Raw genomic sequence first — 23,763 nt, 5'->3', positions numbered from 1 at the left:
AGTAGTAGGGGAAGAAGGGAAGGAGATAGAGGATTTATGAGTCTTGGATGTGAGATTGATATTTATTTCTCACCTAAGATGACCCCTGGAGCCTAATCAGTTATATGTTAGCAGAATCCTCAAGATTGTGTTGTGACAACAAATGTGCAGTTTACATCGCTGACAATCATATTTTTCATGAGAGAACCAAACACATCAAAATAGATTGTCATTACGTCAGAAAAGAATTCTTGAAGAAGAACATTAATTTGACATATGTATCATCTGAGTATCAATTGGCATACTTTTTCATCAAAGCACTTATGTCACTCAGGTTTCATTTCCTCCTTGGCAAACTCTCGGTTGTGGCACCGTGTGTTGGAGGGGGGAGTGTTAAGATATATATATTGTAATAGGCAAATACCCATTAGGGGTATTTTTGTCTTTTCACAGTCATGTAATAGGTTGTGCCCATTAGGAGCACAACAGCCTTTTTTTTATCATTATTTTTAGAATAGGTTTTTATTATTTTGTTTGAGGGTATAAAGGATATTCAGCCCATCGAGTCGTTGGGGCCTACCCAATGACTCTATTTGTAGCTTTTGGAGAGTATCCCAATGGCCTTATGGGCCTCAATATGTGTATAAATAGGGGAGCTCTCCCCCCTGTAAATGCAATGCTTTTTCAAGCATTTTGTAATACAATTTCCTATATTTTTATGTGTTCTCTTGGCCCTTGTGTGGGTGATGTGCATGTACTTATGTGATTAACCCATAAGCGGTCTTTTGTGATTTGATTGTGGTCTTGTAAGCCCATAAGAGGCACTCCATTGTTCTTGTTCTTATTTTATTACAATTACGACATTGAAAAAATCATGAAATTTAAGAATAAGCATTTTTATTTTAGTTCCATTCTATTAGTATTTGTTTTCCATTTGATCCCATATCACTTCATTTTTTGTTCCTATTTCGCTTGTAAATTGGTTCCTCGCTTCCCGCTTATGAATTTTAAAATACCTTGCTTCCCGCTTCCGCTTCCTAGTCTGGTAACATTAATTGAGAATACATAACAATCCTCGTTAATGAGGTTTTCTAGAAATTTGGGGTGCTAAAAGTTCTGTAGCAATTAAAGGAACCAGAATCCCTACTAAGGCCGAATCCTCATTATCATGCAATATACATAAAATTAGAAGCACAGGTAGTCTTGACAAAAGAATATTATGCTAAAAATGTTTTTCTCTCTCTCAAAATCCATGATATTACAAAGGACATGTGAATATTTTTAAAATTTGGTTTGCCATTACTGTTATTAAAAAAACAAATTGATACTCATACACCGCTATTTGGCTAGTGCTTCAATTACCTTTCATTGTCATTAACTTTAGATAAAATATTTGATATTGTCGAAAACATGCACCTCCACAATTTTCTCTGCTGCTTTTTTTGCCAAAGTTTGTTACCCTTCCCAAATGGTATGAGTTTTACATATTCTCACTCTTTTTAACCATGGTAACTTTAATTAAAATTGACTTTCCCTTTCTCTCTCTTTTCTCTTTCTGCATCTCTCACTCAATTCATGGGTAAAAAATGAACACTTTGATCCTTTATGTTAATTTTTTTTACAGTTTTTTCTTCAAATTTAATTGGTATAGAAAGGTATTAATTTGCTTTATTAATCTTTCGGTAGTTTTTTTTAACTGTAGAGTGAATACATCTGTATTATAATTTCAGATATTTATCTGTCCATTCTTTACTAGATTCTGGACATGGATGGGCAGATGTAAAATGATAACTAGGATTCTTCCAAAGGCTAAAACTGTCCATGTTTTGGATATTTGATGGAACCCTTCCAGATCATGCAAATCATGTGGATCTGGTGCTTTCATTGGCAATACCAAACACCTTGAGAAAGGATTCTGATATCATGAACAAATACTTCATAGAATATCTGACTTCATGATAAAACTTGCCAACTACAAGGCTCTTAAATTACACATTTGGTATATGCCTGTGAGAGACATTATATAGAAGTATTATAGCAAACGTTTACTAAAAAAACTGTAGGTGTATTAAAATGAAACAATTGTAGGTGATGAATTTCAGTATTCTTAGAATTTTATCAAAATTTTTGACACCCTACCTCCTAATTTTTCAGGGATAAAATGTTTGCAAGTGACAATTTTGAACTCCATCCATTTAAGGGGGGGAGATAGTCAAAATGGTGTTAGGTTAGATGCCTTCATAAGTAACCAACCACTTTCTACTTATTTATTTGGTTGGGTTATCAAAATTGTGATTGTGAGGATCTCTAATCAATATGCTGTCAAAAGGTGAAAACTGTTCATTGTCTGGCATAGGTGTCTTTGCAACATTTTGTATGCTGTTTGGAAGGAGAGTAATTGACAAATATTCATGGTCAGTTTCTAGGATTACCTTTTCATTCATGTTTTCTTGAGCATAAGTCTTCAGATTTGGCTTCCATCAAATGTCTGATGTGGGTTTCTTTTGGATCAGCTCTTGTTTAGTGGGTATGGAACCCTCCATTTTTTTTTCAATGTTGATGTTTGCTCATGGAGCTAGCTGTCCTTCCATTCTATCACAAATTTCTTCTTTCTCACATTCTATGGGTGAGACCTTGTTTTCTCCTTCTATTTCTTTATATTAAAAAGTTCTCTTTCTCTCCCCAAAAGAAAAGAAAACAACAAAAAAAGAAGAAAATATGGCATTTTGTAATTGACACAGGGACATCTGCTTTATAGTGGATAATTCCATTTGCTTCTTACCATATTCTTTCTGTTTATGCTCATGATTGGTGAAGCTCACTTTGTTGGGATGAAAAATTAAAAGAAATGAATTCCAGGCAGTTGACTTATGTATCATGATTACACAAATTCTGCACCATCATGATAACATTTGACCTAAATGTGGTAAATTTTTCTTAATGAAATTTGCTGCTGCATTTGTTGAGAACATGACCATTGAGTGGACCTGGCCAAATGGTACCCATTCTGTAGTGGGTTTTAACTGTAAGCCTGCAATATATTATCTATTTCTTTCGGGAATAATGTGAGTTACTGCAGGGACCAACAGTTGGCGATGTTGATGGAGATGGGAGAACAGAGATTGTGGTTCCAACAGTATCAGGAAATATCTATGTTCTTAATGGAAAAGATGGATCTCAAGTCCGTCCATTTCCGTATCGTACTCATGGGAGAGTTATGAGTAAAGTTCTTTTACTTGATCTCAGTAAGCATGGAGAAAAGCAAAAGGGGCTGACTCTTGTAACAACTTCATTTGATGGCTATCTGTACCTTATTGATGGCTCTACTGCATGTGCAGATGTTGTTGACATTGGCGAGACATCGTATGTAGTGCCATTTTGATTTTATAGTAGAGATTAAGGGTTTGGTTGCTTAATTGAAAATAGCTGTGTTTATGTAATTAATTTCAGCTAATGGTTCTTGTATCCATGACAGATACACCATGGTTCTGGCGGAGAATGTTGATGGTGGAGATGACCTTGACCTTGTTGTTACAACAATGAATGGCAATGTTTTCTGCTTTTCAACTCCATCACCCCACCATCCGTTGAAGGTATAACATAAAAATAAAACTTGTGATACTAAGGGTTGCTTGTTGTGTGTCATTTTTTTGTGCTTCTAACCACAGGGTGGTGGTTATGGATATATTAGCTGTGATATTTTTTCTCCTCCCAATAACATTCCAAATTCAGCAATTTTCCAAATGATCTCTGGTGAACACTTGCAGTGCGTGCAAATGTGCTTGCTTAATTAGCCCAACTATATTACTATTGTTGAATTAGATCATTTTATTCTGATTAAGCCACCCAAAACTTTGAAATGTTTTGGTTGTTGCAACTGGATAAATTGGATTAGCTACTGGATTTTTGGACCTCCCAATTCTACTGTGCTTTCACTGAAGTAGGTGAAAATACAAATATTAAGCATAGAACACTTATAAGTCCAACAATGGACAAGAAACAAAGAAAGTAAATAAGCATTTTAAGTGCATACACGTAAATCCACAAAGGGATAATGCCAAAAGGCAAAAAACATGAATATTATTGAGAGAGAACCCTAAGAAAATAGGCACATACAAATACCAAGTGATAACACTCGAAAGTCCACTAATGGACAAGAAATCATGAGTACATAAAGTGCAAATACACAAACCCACTAAGGGAAAATTACAAGCATATAAAGTGCAAATACATAAACCCACAATGGAGTAATGCCAAAAGGCAAAAGAAATAACTTTATTAAGAGAATGTGTAAGAAAAACTACTAAGAATGAGGGGGAAGACCCCTTTATATACAAAATGAAAAGGCATGAGAGAGGGGGCCATTGGGGCTCTCACTAATAGACGCTGGGGAGCCCCAACGTCTATCTAAGTGGGGCCCCCAATGGTTCCAAAAGAAAACAAATAAAAAAGAAAAAATAAGAAAATAGAAAAACCTAAATAAGTTGCATGCAACTTATATTATACTGTGAAAAGACCAAAATACCCCTATTGGGTATTTTGGAGTGTGTGTGTATATATATACTCTGCTTACCATTTAATCAATCACATCTCAAAAAATAGAGGACGGATTGCATCTTATGACATCATATGTCCATCCTAGCCATCCAACTGAATGCATCTGGATGGGTAGGATCATATGTATAAAGGGGTGAGAATGTTGATGGTCAGGATGCATTCAGTTGCACGGCTAAGATTGATATATGATGCGCAGCATAATATGCCATACAATACAATCCTTCTTTCAAAAACAAGATCATTCATATGTTTTCCATTTTCTTGCCAACTTTCACATAGTGAAGAAGCATGAGAGAACAGATCAGGTGCCCTTCTTCTTTTTGCCATCTCAGTCCCCTTAGAGATTGATGGCCGTTTTGGATCAAATGATATTAAAATTCACTATTGATGGTCATTTTGTGTTTTTGCACTGGATTTCAAATCTAGTAAAATTCTTTTGAATAGAAGATTTGGCATCCGACCCAACCATTGGTCCACCAGAATGGGTGGTAGATATTGAAAATCACCATTGACCATGAATTCCGTCCTCTCCCAAAGTTTTAGAGTATGACTCATGAGTTTTATACCACGATTTACACAGCATTAATCCTTAATTTATTTTGGATATTAGAAAATATTGGCAGGGTTTTAATTTATAGGGTGATAAAGGGCACAGGCAGGCATTGGTACATGAAGCAAGGTCAGTTGGCTGTATCATAGATTTAGCGTCCATTTATGCATGGTTTGAAGTGACAAATGTGAAAAAGAATGCTTTATTAGAAAAATAGATTTACTAACATCAAAATTGTGATATTAGTAAAGTAAGATATAATCTTGCTTTTTGCAAAAGAAGAAAGTTATGACCAGAGTAATGAATTATAGTGTGGATGAACGTATATGATCTAGGGGGATGAAAAATATGAAGGTCATGCAAGATAAACTATGGGATGATAAACTGCCCCAAGCACCTGTTAGCAACATGTTGAGGCTCACTCAGCAGGTATAAAAGGGGGGGAAGCTCTTACCGTATCTGAAGAGCTATGTCAAAGGGGATAATCCAATTTACCACTGTATCGTGTATCCTGATATAGTATTCCTAATGGAAACTGAGAAAAATGGCACATCCTTTTGTCCTTTCATATTCCAATTTACCTTCATGTCATGTACCCTTATATAGGATTCCTAATGGGAAATTGAAGAAAATGGCTTGTCCTCTGTGTTTTTTAGGTGTGTCAATGTGACATAACTGGAGGTAACGATCAAAAGTTTGTTTTATTTGGTGAAAATGCTTTTGAGAGTTGAATGTGTTTCTCATGGAAATCTTCTGCATATGTGAATTTTTTGATATTTATGAGAGGCCACTGTTTATGATTATATGCATCGATATATGTACTCAACTGTGTATAGTATAAGAGCCCTTAAGGTTGTTGGTGCAAAGTGGCAACTAGATTTGGTTTATAACAAGTTTGTTGACTGCACTATTAATCATCTTATAACCAACTAAAATTCTACTTTGACATAGCTCTTCAGATGCAGAAGATTTGGTGTATAGGCCACTTTAGTTTGCTTGAGAACTTTGGCATTGGTTCCTGCATGATGAGCGGTGAAATTTTCACAGTTAACAATTAGGACCATAGTTACCGGAAGTGTCTTCTTAAGGAGGGAAGAACTATGCTTCCCCTGAAGGGAAGTGTGGGAAAACTTGCTTCCCATTTGTGGGAAGCACACTTCCTACAGTATACTGGAGTGCTGTGCGATCGTAGAATGCCATTGCGGTTGAAGGGAAAGTTTTATAGGACGACTATTAGACCCGCTTTACTATATGGTACGGAATGTTGGGCTGCCAAGAGACATCATATTCAAAAAATGAGTGTAGCTGAGATGCGGATGCTTAGATGGATGTGTGAAAATACAATAAAAGATAAGATTCGGAACGAAGAGATACGTAAGAAGGTAGGTGTTGCACCCATTGAAAATAAGATGCGAGAGAATCGTTTACGGTGGTTTGGACATATTCGGCGAAGGCCTAATGATGCTCCAGTTAGAAGGTTGGAGAAATGGGAAAATATATTAGTTAAAAGAGGTCGGGGTAGGCCTAGGAAGACTTGGATGGAGATGATAGGAAAGGATATGAATGCTTTGAACCTCACCGAGGACATGGCGTTGGATAGAAATGATTGGAGGAAAATGATTCATGTGGAAGACCCAAAATGAATTTCTTTTTTGGTTCATATCGCTGACTCCAATTGTTTTGGGATGAAGGCGTAGTTGTTGTTGTTGTTTGTTGTTGTTGTACACTTCCTACAGTATAGGAAACAAGGTTCCCACCCACTCCTCAAATCATCTCCCTCTCGCTTCTCCTATGCTTCTCATTCGCTTCCCCCTAGTTTGCCTCTTGTTATTTGTGTTTTTCATGTTTAGATTTGTTATTTTTTGTTTCTCACTGTTAAGATATATATATATAGCTGTGTAAACCGAAATACCCATCAGGGGTATTTTGGTCTTTTATTGAATAGGCGTCAGCCCATTAGGGGCTGATATCTTCATTTCTTTTACTTTTTGTTCTTTTTGTCTTTTACTTTTGTACTTTTGACTTCATTTCTTTTGTCTTTTACTTTTTATTCTTTTTGTCTTTTACTTTTGTACTTTTTACTTTTATCTGTCATGATTGGGACAGCTCCATATGGCTGTTGGAGCTGCCCCAACAGCCACATGGGGCTGCCCCCTTTGGCCCCTCATTGTATTATAAATAGGCCTCTTTAGCCTTGTATTTTCCTATCTCTTTCAAGAGAGACTCTATGCAATAAACAAGTTATTTGACCCTTGTGTGGGTGGTGCAATTATTTAATCAAGTATTCTACTTGATTAAGGTGTGTTCTTGCATGTTTATTGGGTTGAATCCATTTCATTTCATGATAGCAGAGTCTTGGTGGTCTAAAAGCAATTTTTAAGAGAAAAGATCATGATAATATCAAGAAGAGGATCGTGAGCTTGATGAATACAACGAATCATGGATTATTGCATCGGGAAGCGCACCATATCTCAAACAAGTCTTGTATTACATTCTCTTTCTCTCTCTTCTTCTCTTTACTCTCTATTTCTCTATCTCTTCTCTTTAACATTATAAAGACATGGAGAATGAGGGGGAAGTAAGTCTTCATTCCCGTACGCCTAAATGATACAAACTATGTGATGTGGGCATTTATAGTAAAGCACAAAATATGGGGAAAAGGACTATGGGGTTTGGTGGGCGGTACCAAAAAAGAGCCTAAACTCATTCTTACAAAAATTGAGAATGAGAAGGAAGTGACTCTTCAAGGAGAGAAAATGGCTAAAACCATTTCCGATTATGAAAAAAGATGGAAAGAGTGGAGGATGGACCATTCCAAGATAATTGAATGGCTCATCAATGGTGTTGACATCAACAAGTGTTCTAGTTTGGCGAAATTTGATTTTGCTGGTGATAAGTGAAAATATTTTAAAGACATGTATAGTCTTAAAGATATTGCACACATATGTAATGTTCAAAACAAGGTAAGAACCATGACTCAAGGAGAGATGCACATTAGAGAATACTACAATGCACTCTCACTTCTTTGGGATGAATTGGCTCTTCTTGGCTCATCAATGGTGTGGACATCAACAAGTGTTCTAGTTTGGCGAAATTTGATTTTGCTGGTGATACGTGAAAATATTTTAAAGACATGTATAGTCTTAAAGATATTGCACACATATGTAATGTTCAAAACAAGGTAAGAACCATGACTCAAGGAGAGATGCACATTAGAGAATACTACAATGCACTCTCACTTCTTTGGGATGAATTGGCTCTTCTTGAGCCAAAATAACATTGCCCACAAGATGTAGAACTCCGTGAAAACCAAATTAAAACGGAGCACTTCTACCAATTTATTAATGGGCTTAGAACCGAGTTTGAAGGAACCAAATCAGTTCTCCTTCATAGAGGAGGTATACTATCCATAGTAGAAACCCTTGAAAATTTGACTATGGAAGAAAATAGATTGAAGAAGCCTTCCGCTTCAAAAGATGCATAATCTGTGTTTGTCATGTCAAAGCCCGATAATCATACTAGAAGCTACAAACCTCCTCATTTTGTAAAAAATGAGAATAGAAGAAACCCCAACAATTATGAATACAAAAAAGGTAGAAAAATAATTTGCTATCATTGTTATGAACCGGGGACACATCAAGCCTTTTTGTTCCAAAAGAAAGAAGGATGATCATAAAGAAGACAAAAGAGTTGCTTCGATTGGAATGATTGATGTTGATGACTCCAAATGCATTGGCTCACTCTCTTTGGCTCAACTAATGGAGGCGCTACAACCCATGCTTAAAGCTCAAGCTCTCTCTTTTTCGGGAGCAGTCATATTTACAAGTGATAACCATGGTAAGACCTCTTGGATCCTTGACTTCGATGCTTCTTTTAATATGACCTCAAATGAGTCCATATTGTCCGAATGTAATTTTAACCCAAATGACTCTTATGTTTCAACTACCGATGAAACATCTTTGAAAATCAAAAGTTTTGGGATTTTTCAAAAACCTCTAATCTTTCACATACCAAATATTAGAGTAGTATCAAAATTAAATTTAAATTTTTTATCGGTTTCTCAAATTACGGACCATGGTTGCAAAGTATTATTTTCATCTAATGACTATCTAATACCGGATCTTCATTCCGAGAAGTCGATTGGGCGAGGTCATAGAAGAGAAGATCTCTATGTCATGGATAATCTAGAGTTACCAAAACAACCTTTTTTGTAATTTTGTGAAAAAGAAAGATATAAAAATTTGGCACAAAAGATCAGGACATCCTACTGTGACCAAATTACACTTGTTTCCATTTCTTTCAAATTATAAAGAAAGAGATTTTGTATGAAGATTGCATTCTTGGCAAAATGAAGTCTTTGCCTTTTGGACCAAGACATTTTATAACTAAGAACTCATTTGAGTTAATACATTCGGATGTATGGCGACCAACTCCAGTTGTATCCAAAGGAGTATCCTACTATTTTGTGTTTGTAGATGACTATAGTAGACACTCTTGGATATTTTTTCTAAAACAAAAATCGTAAGTATTTGAGTGTCCCAATCATGACAAAAAAAGTAAAAAGTATTCTACTTGATTATTTAAGAAGTGAAAAAGTATTCTACTTGTTTTAGAAGAGATTGTGGAAGCATCTGAGAAGTGAAAAAGGAAACATATAAGAAGCAACGGAGGACAAAAGAAGAAACAAGTGAGAAGCAAGGGGAAGTGAGTGAAATGAAATGGATTCAACCCAATAAACATGCAAGAACTGGAGTATCGCGATTATTTAATCAAGTATTCTACTTGATTAAGATGTGTTCTTGCATGTTTATTGGGTTGAATCCATTTCATTTCACTCACTTCCCCCTTGCTTCTCACTTGTTTCTTCTTTTGTCCTCCGTTGCTTCTTATATGTTTCCTTTTTCACTTCTCAGATGCTTCCACAATCTCTTCTAAAACAAATCCTGCTTCATTCTTTATACTACTTTTTCACATTCATTACTCCAGTTCCGCGCCACACATTGCTTCCTGTATTCATTTTGTATCTTGGTTACTATGGTTAGCGGGTTTGTATGGTTGACAATACCAATGTATGCTGATTAATGCTATTTTACAACAACAACAACAACAACTATGCCTTCATCCCAAAACAATTGGGGTCGGCGATATGAACAAACAAAGAAAATCATTATGGGTCTTCCACATGAATCCTTCTCCTCCAATCATTTCTATCCAATGATTAATGCTATTTTCATAATTTAAATATAAAATTGTATTCTTTTCTATATTTTGCAAACTTGTCTAGTTAGTTTTACATGTTTGAGAATGGAAAGATAAAAAATCTATTTGTTATTTCTTTATGTATTTTTTACTTGTATTTTTAAATAGATTTTCCAAAATTTTATAGGATAGAATATAATATTCCAAAAAAATCTTTCTTGAGGTATTGTCGAAGCCTATACTGGTAACTACATATATATGTGTGCACATATATCAACACACATGGATATGGATGTGGGAGTGGGACACGATGCTTATTTTCTTGGTACGATTTGATAATTTTCAATAATTAGGGCACAGTGACCCAGCTGTATACGCATAGATGTATATATGTGTGTATAAAACAATAATTCTAAATTGCTATAATTAGGAACATCAAATAATGAAGATGAAATAAGTAAATTAAGATCTTAACAGAAAATAGATAAAGTTAATAACACAATGTTGACAGTGTGAAACTAGTTTGACTGTTCCCATGAAGTGTTGTATCATGTCCATGAAGTGTCTGAGTGTCGTATCATGTTGATAAGGGATACATATGCTAAGTGTTCATGTGACACACACACACACACACACACACACACACACACACATATATATATATATATATATATATATATATATATATATATATATATATATAGGGGTAATATTTGCTACACTTGTGGGTAAGGAACCCTCTAGTAAAAAGGTGTAATATTTTTTTTTCAGTTTTTTCACACATCTTTCCCTCCAGATGTGATCTACATATTTAGTAGAAACTGACCTTTGGATCATGTTTTTCTGATGTATATGTCAGATTTTATGAAGGTTGAAAAATCAACGGCCTACAATGTATGAAATTTTCAAACCTTCAAAAACACAATTTTACAACAAAAGACTATGATTCAAGGGTTGATTCCTTCTATTTTGACCATGCTGAACACATCCATGATGTCAGATTTGGTAAAAACACCCTCCCCTTTGAGTTCCAACAAGGGGCTTCCTTACCCACGAGGGTAGCGAATGTTTGGTTTCCATAATCTCCGTTTCTTCTTTCAGCAACCTCACTGGAATATCTGCATGCACTATTCCATGCGTAAAACTAATTTGATGTGCCCATGAAGTGTTGTGTTGTGTCCATGAAGTATTCGAGTGCCTGTGTTGTGCCAATACAGGATACATATGCTAAGTGAAGTGTCTGTGTGACAGACAGACACATGTATATATACACGGGTGTGTGTGTGTGGTTTTGGTTTCTATAATTTGGATTTCTTCTTTCACCAACCTCACTGGAATGTCTGCATACATTATTCCATGTGTGCATATGCACGTGCACTTGTGCATGAGGTGTGTGTGTGTGTGTCTCCATCCCTTATCAGTAGCTAGCAAAGAGCTGAACAGCAACTTAGATGAATTGTATCTCTATTCGGATCTCCACCAAGTCCCAGTGACTTTTGAGTTGTGGTACATGATTCTATGCTTGGTTGACACTGTTTACTTTTAGACTTGGACATCCACCAATCAAGGGAGGAACAATGTTGCAGCAAGATATAACCGTGAAGGAATTTACATTAGACCATCGTCAAGGACTTTCCGAGATGAGGAAGGCAGCAACTTCTGGGTTGAGTTGGAGATAGTAGACCAATCTGGATACCCATCAAGCCCTCATGGACCTTACAATGTCACAGTAAGCAACTTTCGTTTCAACAATGTTTTTATTTATTTTTTAAATAGGGCAACTTGTTCAATTTGGTTGATTTGAGTCCATCTGTTGGAAAATGCAGACAACTTTGTTGGTTCCTGGGAATTACCAAGGGCCTAGAAGGATAACCCAGAGTCAGGTTTTTGATAAGCCTGGTAAACAACGGATCAAACTTCAAACTGTGCCTGTTCGGACAACGGGGACAGTGTTAGTTGAGATGGTTGATAAGAATGGGTTATACTTCTCAGATGAGTTCTCTCTCACTTTCCATATGCATTACTACAAACTACTGAAGTGGCTCATTGTTCTCCCAATGCTCGGGATGTTTGGTGTGCTGGTCATTCTCCGTCCGCAAGAAGGCACACCACTGCCATCCTTCTCTAGGAACACAGACCTCTGAGCACTTCACATTGAGTTAATTATTGTAGCTTCTCATTTACCACAAGAAAATGGCTATCTTCACTAATGCATTGGGCACTTGGGAGTCCCATTTTACTTGTTGAAGCTCAGAGTTTGGTGCATCAATCCTTCTTTTCTGTTCCTTTTGCTAACTAAAATTTTTTAGGCTGGATAGGCATTCTGACTTTGTGATTTTTTGTTAGACCTGGTACAATAAGCATAGAACCTGCCTTTGTAAACAGATTGATTATTGTCTTCCCCGTGAGAGAGGTGTTCACGGTTATGACAGAAATGATATGGAATTGGGTGGACGCTTCCAGAGCACAGTTACCTTTTCATTTTCTTTATCCCTTGTAGCCATCATCCGACTTCACACACACACACACACCCTCTTCCCCCCAAAACGGACTTGACAAGGAGTCCATTCTCACGAACTATGGACACTTGTTGCTTTGCTCTGCTGTGCATCTTCATGCTGCAAGAGAAAATCGGTTCGTTAGCTGAATTTGTATCAGGAAGAAAATGAAAATTGAAAATGGTTGATCTGACCGTCGCTATATAGATAGGCAGGATGGGGAATGCCCATCTAAGATTGTGTGAGGTTTTCTTTTTCCTGTGATCTTTTCTGAGATGCATTACGGGCATCCTGTGATTGACCTTGGCTTAATTCAAAAGGTGTTGAACTGATCCATGCGTTGCCTGAGTGAATAGTAAAAACAGGTCAGTGTTCCATCTTTGCACTCTTAATTTTCTCTAATGAGTTGACTTTTCTTGTCCTTATTTTTTGTCAGTTTAGGACTTCAAACCCATTCATTTCATCCTACTCTAGTTGACTGGGCCCGATCCAAACCTGATCTCAGCCCACCTTTTATCAGCTCTATTTGAATTACATAAGATCCAATTTTCAGGCAATTGTCTCAAGTTGAGCCGATTCTTTGCTTCCACTTTCATCCTGAACACCAACGGTGGTGGTGGTGTGTGTGTGTGGGGGGGGGGGGGGGAGGGGGGGGGCACCTTGTGTTGGGACGTTGCAGGTTCAAAACCCAATGGTATAGTTATATAATTGGTAGGTAGGGGTCTGCCTCACCCCAGTTTTTTTTTTTTGGGGGGGGGGGATTTATAATCTAAAGAAACAGCATCTGGCACAAAGACCTGGTCATGCTGGCTCAGCCTGCCATGCCTACGGTCATCGTGTAGGCAGCGTAAAACACTAAAGCTAGGACCCCTGCCCCTGAGGCCTCTGCTACATGTTGGCTTTCGCTGAGGAGTGACCCTCATGGGAATCGAACCTTGACTGCCCGTCTAGCAGCCAAGGCCCCACCCCGCTACGTCAACCCCGGTTGGGGGCCACCTAACCCCAGCGTTTTTCATCAACTACATCAACTATTTTCCATAAGAAAGGGTGGTTTCATTTTCATATATATTTATTTTAATTTTCTATTTTTTAATGCATTTATTTTTTACAGATACTCAGTTTCTTTTCTCTTAAAGAATGAAAAATATGAAATTTTCAATTTCTCATGAGAATTTGGCTGTTGCTTTAAGCGTTTGTCGCTTGTTGCAGGTCACTTGAGAGCTGCACGCCCTGGGAGATCAAGAAAGTGGAATGCTGTGATTTCATTAAAAACTAGGAAATTCAGAATAAAGTTAATAGCATAGTTTTTTTTTTTACAGTAAAAGTTAATTGCATAATTACAAAAGCTCATTCGTATGGGTTAGGGTAGGGGGTATGGGTGGTGCGATGTGTCTTTCACACGAAATGCACCTCAGCATTCATATGAAAAGTGCTTGGTCCCTACTCTTGGGCTGAAACAAACGCCAGCTTGAATAAGGGCACTGGCACATGAAAATTATATCGACTCGTGAGAAAAGTAATACATAGGTAGGGGTCTGCCTAACCAATGTTGTCAGTATCTGTATCGGCCCTGTATCGTTTGGCCAACGATTCTGGTGAATTGTCCGATACCGATACTCAAGTGAAAAGTTCTGAATTGGCCAAAAAATAATTTAAAAATAATAATTGTAAGTCTTTTTTACATTTATTAAAAAATAGTCTATTCAGGGGTGAAGCGTATCGTATCGATTTCCTGCTGATAAGCACCAATACTGACAACATTGTGCCTAACGACATCTTGCCTTTCCAAAAAAAAAGTATACTGACAGCAGATGTGTGGGTGAAGGTCGTCAAAGTGGAGCAATGCATGCAAACAAGATCTTCCTCTCTCAACCTAAGATAAGCCACGTACTCCTTATTTTCTCTCAGTCACTTCTGTCAATGCCCAAAAGAAACCCAAACCCTAGAAAGCCACACCACTGGCTCTTAATTTTTCTCAACACCCAAAAGGCCAAAAGAGAACACCCACTCTTCTCAGTCACTACTTTCCAATAAAGTTCTCTCATTTTTATTCTTATTTTTTCTTAATGCTTAAGAAAACCCACATTTCCATCTCATCTCATATGGGTTATGACAAAAGACAAAGGAGAAGAGTCAAAATAACTCTTGGAGCCAGTTCCAAAAAGGGACTCCTTCAAGCCTCATTGAACAAATATACCTCCTATGGCCTAACTGAGTTAACATGAGTTAATTTTTTTTTTAAGATTAACAACAATATAATTCATTTTGAATCTATTCAGTATTTACATACAATCAAAAGCTCAACAAGGGTACGTTTGGTTCGATCAAATATAAAACTTTCCATAGTGAATCTCATCTGAACAATACTTCAAAATCAACCAAATATAAAAAAAATTGAAACAAAACCTTAAAAACAAGTTTCATAAAAAGTGAGTCGGTACATAATCCAAAAATAAGATTTAAAAAGTGAAATTCATTTATGTGAGATTAACTTTTTCATGAAATTACGACCCTTTCATGCTTCAAGTCTGGCCAATTAGATTCTTCCTAGTTAAGACCCGCTTAACTGGAGTCCCATCCAGTTGAGAATGCACTGATAAGTTTTCTTTTCACTTTTTGTTACTTCTTACTCACTTTATCTTTATATTTTATATTTTTTATATTAAAAAAATATTTTTTTATAACAAACTTGCATGTTGTTTTATATTGTTGTGTATTCATGTTCATATCATTTCTTATTTGCTTTTACCCACGCTTAGTCTATTTGCCTGACCACAAACGGCGGCTAGCCCCCAAGGATTAATATAAAAGCAAAAAGTAGGCAGGAGCCATTTTGTAAATCACCAATAAGTCTGAGACTAATTTGTTAAAAATCCTTTAAAAGATTGGGTAGAATGCAGAACCAGTTTTAGTTGATATTTCATGTGAGGTAGTAGAACCTTTTCTGAAATTCTTGATACAGACCCAACTTTACATCACAATGGTCAAATAGAGACCATGAGTGAAGCTTCATTAAAAACTGTACAAAGCAATGTCTTTAGTAGGGGTGGCAAAATCTGACACGACCCGCCAACCCCACCTGCCAACCGGCTTCTTAGGCAGGTTCGGGTTTGGCTTAAACGGGTTTGTGTCGTAAACGGGTCGATCTGCCTAACCCATTTATTAAACGGGTTGGGTTTGTGTTAGGGGTATGCCAACCCACCAACCCGGCGGGTTAGGCGGGTGGGTCAACCCGTTTACCCGAACCCGCCCGCCAACCCGCCCGCTAACACGAACCTGACCTGCCAACCCGCTCGCTAACATGAACCTGACCCGCCAACCAGCCCGCTAACCCACCAACCCGTTTACCCCACCCGACCCGTTTATTAAACGGGTTAACCGTGTCATGTCGGGTTACCAGTTTAATAAATGGGTTGGGTTCATGTTTGCCACAGCCGACCCGTTTAATAAACGGATCAGGTTCGTGCTGAGGTATGCTGACCCCTAGTCTTTAGTATCGGTATCGGCCTTGTATCGTTTAGCCAACGATTCTTAATGATAGCCAGCGAATCATTCTGAATCAATCAAAAAAATAATTAAAAAATATTATGTATTAATCAGTTCATGACACATGTTAAAGTCATTAAAATAATATTAAAAAACATAAGTATTTTTTATATTTATTAAAAAATGGCTGATTCAACGGTGAAACGTATTGATTTTCTCTCTCTCTCTCTCTTTCTATATATATATATATATATATATATATATATATATATATATATATATATATATATATATATATATATATATATATATATATAATGTATGGGCTGATATGCACCGATACTGACAACATTGATATAAAGTGTAAGAACTTAAAAAAGTTATTTATTTTTCCTTTAGAAAGAGAAATGAGGTAGCTGACCTGGTGGGCACAATTAGGGACGACAGTAGGGCCAGGGACAAGGTCTCTACCATTGCCCCGTCTTAAAATTTTGCCTTTCATCTCTGCCTTGATTTTGATTTTAACCTCCATCCCGGGCTCATTCTTGGTTTCATATCTTTAGTCCAAACAGGATGAGGCAGGGCGGGACTCCATTTTTCTGGATTTCTGTCGTTAGAGCAATGAGAAGAATGAGAGAAGAGAAATGGGAGCTCGCACAGCTTGTTAGAAGGAGGAGATATTCGATAAAGGGTTTTATGTTAAGGTTAGAAATATATATATAAGATTTATAATATGTATAAATATATAATAGTGATTTTCTTAACGTAGATTAGGGACGGAGTGGGGGCAGTGCAAGACTGGGCGGCGGCAAGAGTAAGTACATCCCCGCCTACATTCTCACATGACTTTTGATTTTAACCTCCATCCCCAATCCAAAAAGGTTGAGGCGGACAGGCTTGTAGGAAAAGTTTAGTATGTAAGAGGAATTTCATAAAATATGGTACCTATGATGGAATATCACGTAAATAGTGGGATCATAACAAGAAAACATCCAAAGATATTTCACAACTCAACGTTTAAACTGAAATTGATGCTACAAAGATACTTGTTTAAAAAAAATACGTGGACGCAGTGGTTTTAATTAAAATCACTAAAAATTCCTTTGTGTTATTTTAATATATAGAATATATTTATGTTACTATATTATTGAAAAATATTAAAAACTTCCTCTCAAAAAAAATATTAAAAACTAAGAAATATATTGAGACATTATTCGTACGTATCAGGGCTAGCATGCCCAAAGAGCATCACATCACACATGACATGTCATTGTTACAGATTAAATTTGTCAAATAGAAACTTAAAGTTAATTAAATGGTTAAGGTTCTTTTTTTTCATATATATAATCGGAAAAAAACCCACCAGCTTGCAACCTCATGTGTAAAAATTCCAAGCCTTGCACGCCCCAAAGGGGTTTGGCGCAGTGGGATTGGTTCTAGGCGGCTAGGCAGGCGATCTAAGTTCAAATCTTATGGGTGTCATCTCTTGCGCAAGCCGAAACGTGGTGACTTCTTGGGAGCAAAGGGTAAGCTCACAGAGTTTGCGGTGGTTTCTCTGTAGAACCTTTAGCTTGAAAATGCATGGTTTGCCACTTTGTTTACTCAAACTTATGTTTAAGTGCTTAACTTATGGTAAAATTATGTTTAACCGCCTATATTATAAAAGTTTTGGAATATGAGTTTATTTTTTGAATAAATTGAAATAAGTAATTTTGACAAAAACTTTCTATCACATCACTCTAGCTTTTCTGAAACTGACTCTTAAAAATGGCTCTTTAACTTTTTTTAACCAACTTAAAGTCACTTTTTTGTAATTCCTATGAAGGACAAATAAGTAATTTTCGGCCAAAAAAGGTTAAATAAATAATGTTTTATATTTACATGGAGAAACCGCTCCCAAGATCATAGACCTAATAGCATAAAAATCTATGATCTTACCTCTTGTCCCTAGGAGTCATCACATTTTGGCTTGTGCAAGGGATGACACCCATGGGATTTGAACCTAGACTGCCTGCCTCATGGCCTAGGCCCCATCCCACTGTGCCAAACCCCTTTGGGGCAAGTGACATAAACTGTTATTAGAGCAATATGGAAAACATATCCAAAACTTTGGAAACTGAAGCCGTGAAACATAAATCTCCCTTTTGTACCAACGGGCGCCGCTTGTCTGGTAGGAGCAGCTAGTGCACATCACCCTGTATTGGGACGTTGCAGGTTCAAAACCCGATGGTATAGTTGTATACTGGTAGGGGTCTGGCCAACTCCAGCTTGACTTTAAAAAAAAATATAAATTTTCCTTTTGGTTGTTATCCAATAAAGGCAGTTTAGTAATTTTGTTATACAAACTGGCAGTTAACCTTAGTTTCACTATTACTTAACACTCATCAGTTTCAATGGTGAATTTTATAAAAGAAGCTGAATAAGATGGGGAATCAAGAAAAGGAGGTGGCTACTAACCTTTATTTAATATAATTAAGAAATCTATTTAATCATTTACTTAAATGTCTTATAAAAAAAAGAATAGAATGGAACCCTTTTAAGATATTAGGCAAAAAGGTTGGACTCTAAACTAAAAGGACTAATCAATGTTTTTGAAAGAGTATATAAACTATGATGAAAGGGTTTAGGATGCAAACATCCAATGAAAATTTTAAAATAAAAAATCATAATTGTAGGATACATAGTGAGTAGAGTGTCAACGGGTCGGGTTTACCCAGATCCGACTCGTACCAAACCCTATAGGGCCAAGGTACGGTGATAAATAAGAAGACCTGATTAAGACCTGGGTCCAGATCCGAAGGTCTGATTAATACATGGATTCGGGTATACTTTGTAAAATTTTATACCAGACCCGAGTTTTGATTAAGACCCACAAATTTTTAATGTAAAAATAATAATAAAATATGATTTTACCGAGTATGGATTGGGTCTGGTTCATGTAGTTCTTATCTTGTCTGGGTATGGTTTCTCTTATGGTGGGTCCGATTAGACCCAAGCCCATACCCAAAAATAGGGGCCAGGTTTGGTTTCACCTGGGTTCGAACCCGGAAATTAGGAGAAGGTAGCTAACTACATCCGTGCTTATCTGCCTAAACTGTGATATTTCCCTTCTTATTGCTCTTATTACAAAATAAATAGAATTACCCCACCCGTTGACACCCCTAACAGTGAGTGCTTATGAGTAGGGCTGGTAAACAAACTGAGCAGCTGGTGGCTCAGCCCGGTTTGGCTCACCTGATGCTGGTTCATGATCAACAAGTTGGCTTGATGAAATGAGCCACGAACTGCTAGTGTAGTGTAACCGAGCTGAGCATGAACAATTTGTGTTCGTGTCTCGGCTCGACTCATTTAGGCTCGTTTAGATGAGCTTATATAAGTTGTGTGATGCATGTTATAAAAAACAGATGAAAGCTCAATCGGATTAGTTGGGTATGTAGGCAACTAAGAGGTTAGGGTTTCCATTTTCACTAAAGACCCTATAAAAATAATAGCTTTTTTTATTTAACTAGCCAGCTTGTGACTTGGCTTGTTTGGCTTGGGCTCAAGTTCAGGTGTGCACGAGCCCAGATGAGCAGTGGCTTGCCGTAAAGGAGCAGAAACTTATACCAGTCCTAGCTATGAGCTAGAAAGACCCAAGTCAATTCCAAGCAATATTTAAGTATCATTTAAAATGGTTTTTATATGGGTTAAAGTTTGCCACCCTCATTAAAAAATTCTTAGATTTTTAAATTTTTTATTATTTTTTACTTTCGACCCTCTAGATATGGTCCATATGTTTCGGTTAGTAGAAATTGGTACTTAAATCATGTTAATAAAAAAATTGACGTGTTAAAACTACTAAAATAATATTAAAAGAATGATTTTAAGCATTTTTTACATTTATTAAAAAGTAGTTGATTCAGGTTTCGAATCGGCGCTTTGCATCGACACTGACAACACTGATGGGAAATTCTTAAGAGAGAGAGAGAGAGAGAGAGAGAGAGAGAGAGAGAGAGAGAGAGAGAGAGAGAGAGAGAGAGACGAAAGAAGATCAACATTACTACTCATGAAGAACAACAAAATGTTGAACCCATGAACCAAACAATATAGAAAACAAAACTAAAATATAAAGAAATAAAAAGCTAAAGAAAGAAACTACAGACAAATAGCAACAGACAACAAAGCCAGGCTCAACCAGGATCCGCTGGATTAGAAGAAACCACCGATGAGTGAACGTTGTTCAGAGGGAAGGAGAGGTCTCTAAGATGCATACATAGAATCGCATATACATCAACCAATATTTTATGGATAAGATTATTAAGGATGACCAGAATTTGACGGAAAGTAGCATCATTGCGTGCCATCCAAACAAACCACCAAGTAGTAAGCAACCACGTCTTTCAGACCAGTCTCCACCGCTTGCATCGCCTAATTCCAATAGGGCCCAGGAGCATATCAAGCACAAAAGACTCATCTTTGACAATTACGTTCGAAAATGTCCACGTCCTATTAAATAGGGTCACAAAGATTGGGCAGGGCAAGAATAAATGAGAAGTAGTTTCTTTAGCAGCTTGATAAAGCACACACAATCTAGGTAACTGAAAGCCCAACTTCTTTAAATAACTGTGAGTCTGAACCCTATCATGCAAAATTAACCAAGCCAAGACCCAAGATCTTGGGAAAGGACCCTTAGTCCATAACACACACTCAGGTAACCAATCAGCCCTCGGAAGGAGCAACGATCTATACACTTTGTGGGTGTGAAACACACCATTTGGCGCAATCGCCCATTGCAACCACTGATCGTAATTTCTCGCATCCCCAATTTGATATCTGAAGAACGATAAGGCTCTCAACCACATGCTTCGCAAGTGCGAGATCGCCAACCTTTGGGTTCCATGACAAAAAAAGAGATAAATCTGGAGCACCATATTTAGCATGAAGCAAATGAGCACATGGAGAACCTGGTTGATGGGCCATCCAACATTGCTTAGCCACAAGAGCAATACTTCTTTGTCTTGGAGCAAAAACTCCTAAGTCCGCCATATGCCTAGGTAACACCACCGTTTGCCAACCAACCAAATGGCGCTTACTCTGAAGTTGACACCCAGACCAAAGAAAATCCGCCATTAAACGACAAATATGCTCCTCCACACTCACAGGCATCACAAACATTGACATGAAGAATTCATGAATAGAAGAAAGAACATGTCTGATTAAAGTCAGACGGCCAGCGATGGAGAGATAAGACGTCTGTCATGAAAAAAACTTGTTTTTCACTTTTTGAATAGTTGGAGCCCAAGCAGCGGTAGAGAGGCGTTTCACTTGTAACGGCAGGCCCAAATACATCATCGACCAACTTAGAAATTGCGCAATTAAAGTGTCGAACACCTAGTGCACTGGATCGCGCCTCTATGATATTGCTTGCCATGGTCACCCTTAGGGATGGTAGTGGACCAGGGCGGGGACAAGGTCTCCACCCTCGCCCCGTTTCAAAATTTGAACCTTCATCCCCGCCTCCATCTCTGCACGGGGATGGATTTTAACCTCCACCCCCACCTCCGACCCCGGTCCAAACAGGGTGAGGCTGGGCGGAGCCCCATTTCCCCTCGGTCTATAGTCATTTCTTAAAGGATTGAGGATGGGGCGTGGTAGGGAAAGGCGGGGATTGAGATGGGGCGTGAAACATAAATCTCCCTTTTGTACCAACGAGCGCCGCTTGTCTGGTAGGAGCAGCTAGTGCACATCACCCTGTATTGGGACGTTGCAGGTTCAAAACCCGATGGTATAGTTGTATACTGGTAGGGGTCTGGCCAACTCCAGCTTGACTTTCAAAAAAAATATAAATTTTCCTTTTGGTTGTTATCCAATAAAGGCAGTTTAGTAATTTTGTTATACAAACTGGCAGTTAACCTTAGTTTCACTATTACTTAACACTCATCAGTTTCAATGGTGAATTTTATAAAAGAAGCTGAATAAGATGGGGAATCAAGAAAAGGAGGTGGCTACTAACCTTTATTTAATATAATTAAGAAATCTATTTAATCATTTACTTAAATGTCTTATAAAAAAAAGAATAGAATGGAACCCTTTTAAGATATTAGGCAAAAAGGTTGGACTCTAAACTAAAAGGACTAATCAATGTTTTTGAAAGAGTATATAAACTATGATGAAAGGGTTTAGGATGCAAACATCCAATGAAAATTTTAAAATAAAAAATCATAATTGTAGGATACATAGTGAGTAGAGTGTCAACGGGTCGGGTTTACCCAGATCCGACTCGTACCAAACCCTATAGGGCCAAGGTACGGTGATAAATAAGAAGACCTGATTAAGACCTGGGTCCAGATCCGAAGGTCTGATTAATACATGGATTCGGGTATACTTTGTAAAATTTTATACCAGACCCAAGTTTTGATTAAGACCCACAAATTTTTAATGTAAAAATAATAATAAAATATGATTTTACCGAGTATGGATTGGGTCTGGTTCATGTAGTTCTTATCTTGTCTGGGTATGGTTTCTCTTATGGTGGGTCCGATTAGACCCAAGCCCATACCCAAAAATAGGGGCCAGGTTTGGTTTCACCTGGGTTCGAACCCGGAAATTAGGAGAAGGTAGCTAACTACATCCGTGCTTATCTGCCTAAACTGTGATATTCCCCTTCTTATTGCTCTTATTACAAAATAAATAGAATTACCCCACCCGTTGACACCCCTAACAGTGAGTGCTTATGAGTAGGGCTGGTAAACAAACTGAGCAGCTGGTGGCTCAGCCCGGTTTGGCTCACCTGATGCTGGTTCATGATCAACAAGTTGGCTTGATGAAATGAGCCACGAACTGCTCGTGTAGTGTAACCGAGCTGAGCATGAACAATGGGTGTTCGTGTCTCGGCTCGACTCATTTAGGCTCGTTTAGATGAGCTTATATAAGTTGTGTGATGCATGTTATAAAAAACAGATGAAAGCTCAATCGGATTAGTTGGGTATGTAGGCAACTAAGAGGTTAGGGTTTCCATTTTCACTAAAGACCCTATAAAAATAATAGCTTTTTTTATTTAACTAGCCAGCTTGTGACGTGGCTTGTTTGGCTTGGGCTCAAGTTCAGGTGTGCACGAGCCCAGATGAGCAGTGGCTTGCCGTAAAGGAGCAGAAACTTATACCAGTCCTAGCTATGAGCTAGAAAGACCCAAGTCAATTCCAAGCAATATTTAAGTATCATTTAAAATGGTTTTTATATGGGTTAAAGTTTGCCACCCTCATTAAAAAATTCTTAGATTTTTAAATTTTTTATTATTTTTTACTTTCGACCCTCTAGATATGGTCCATATGTTTCGGTTAGTAGAAATTGGTACTTAAATCTTGTTAATAAAAAAATTGACGTGTTAAAACTACTAAAATAATATTAAAAGAATGATTTTAAGCATTTTTTACATTTATTAAAAAGTAGTTGATTCAGGTTTCAAATCGATGCTTTGCACCGACACTGACAACACTGATGGGAAATTCTTAAGAG

General features: G+C 37.4%; 1 protein-coding gene across 1 annotated transcript in view; it reads left to right on the top strand.

The window, feature by feature from the left end:
* Nucleotides 1-12,747, top strand: part of LOC149828157 (protein DEFECTIVE IN EXINE FORMATION 1-like) — a 33,837-nt gene extending 21,090 nt beyond the window's left edge. Inside the window, exons 10-13 of the mRNA XM_090017417.1 lie at nucleotides 3,059-3,342; nucleotides 3,455-3,572; nucleotides 11,832-12,014; nucleotides 12,112-12,747. Of these exons, the coding sequence (XP_089873543.1) occupies nucleotides 3,059-3,342; nucleotides 3,455-3,572; nucleotides 11,832-12,014; nucleotides 12,112-12,429 (903 nt within the window). The 3' untranslated portion in view covers nucleotides 12,430-12,747. The remainder of the gene's footprint in view (nucleotides 1-3,058; nucleotides 3,343-3,454; nucleotides 3,573-11,831; nucleotides 12,015-12,111) is intronic.
* The last annotated feature ends 11,016 nt before the right edge of the window (nucleotides 12,748-23,763 follow it).

This window comes from Nuphar pumila, chromosome 9 (assembly GCF_984573655.1).
Source record: "Nuphar pumila chromosome 9, dmNupPumi1.hap1.1, whole genome shotgun sequence".
In the NCBI taxonomy this organism is placed as follows: domain Eukaryota; kingdom Viridiplantae; phylum Streptophyta; class Magnoliopsida; order Nymphaeales; family Nymphaeaceae; genus Nuphar; species Nuphar pumila.
The sequence above is the reverse complement of the archived record's forward strand: the minus strand, read 5'-3'. Positions and strand labels throughout refer to the sequence as shown.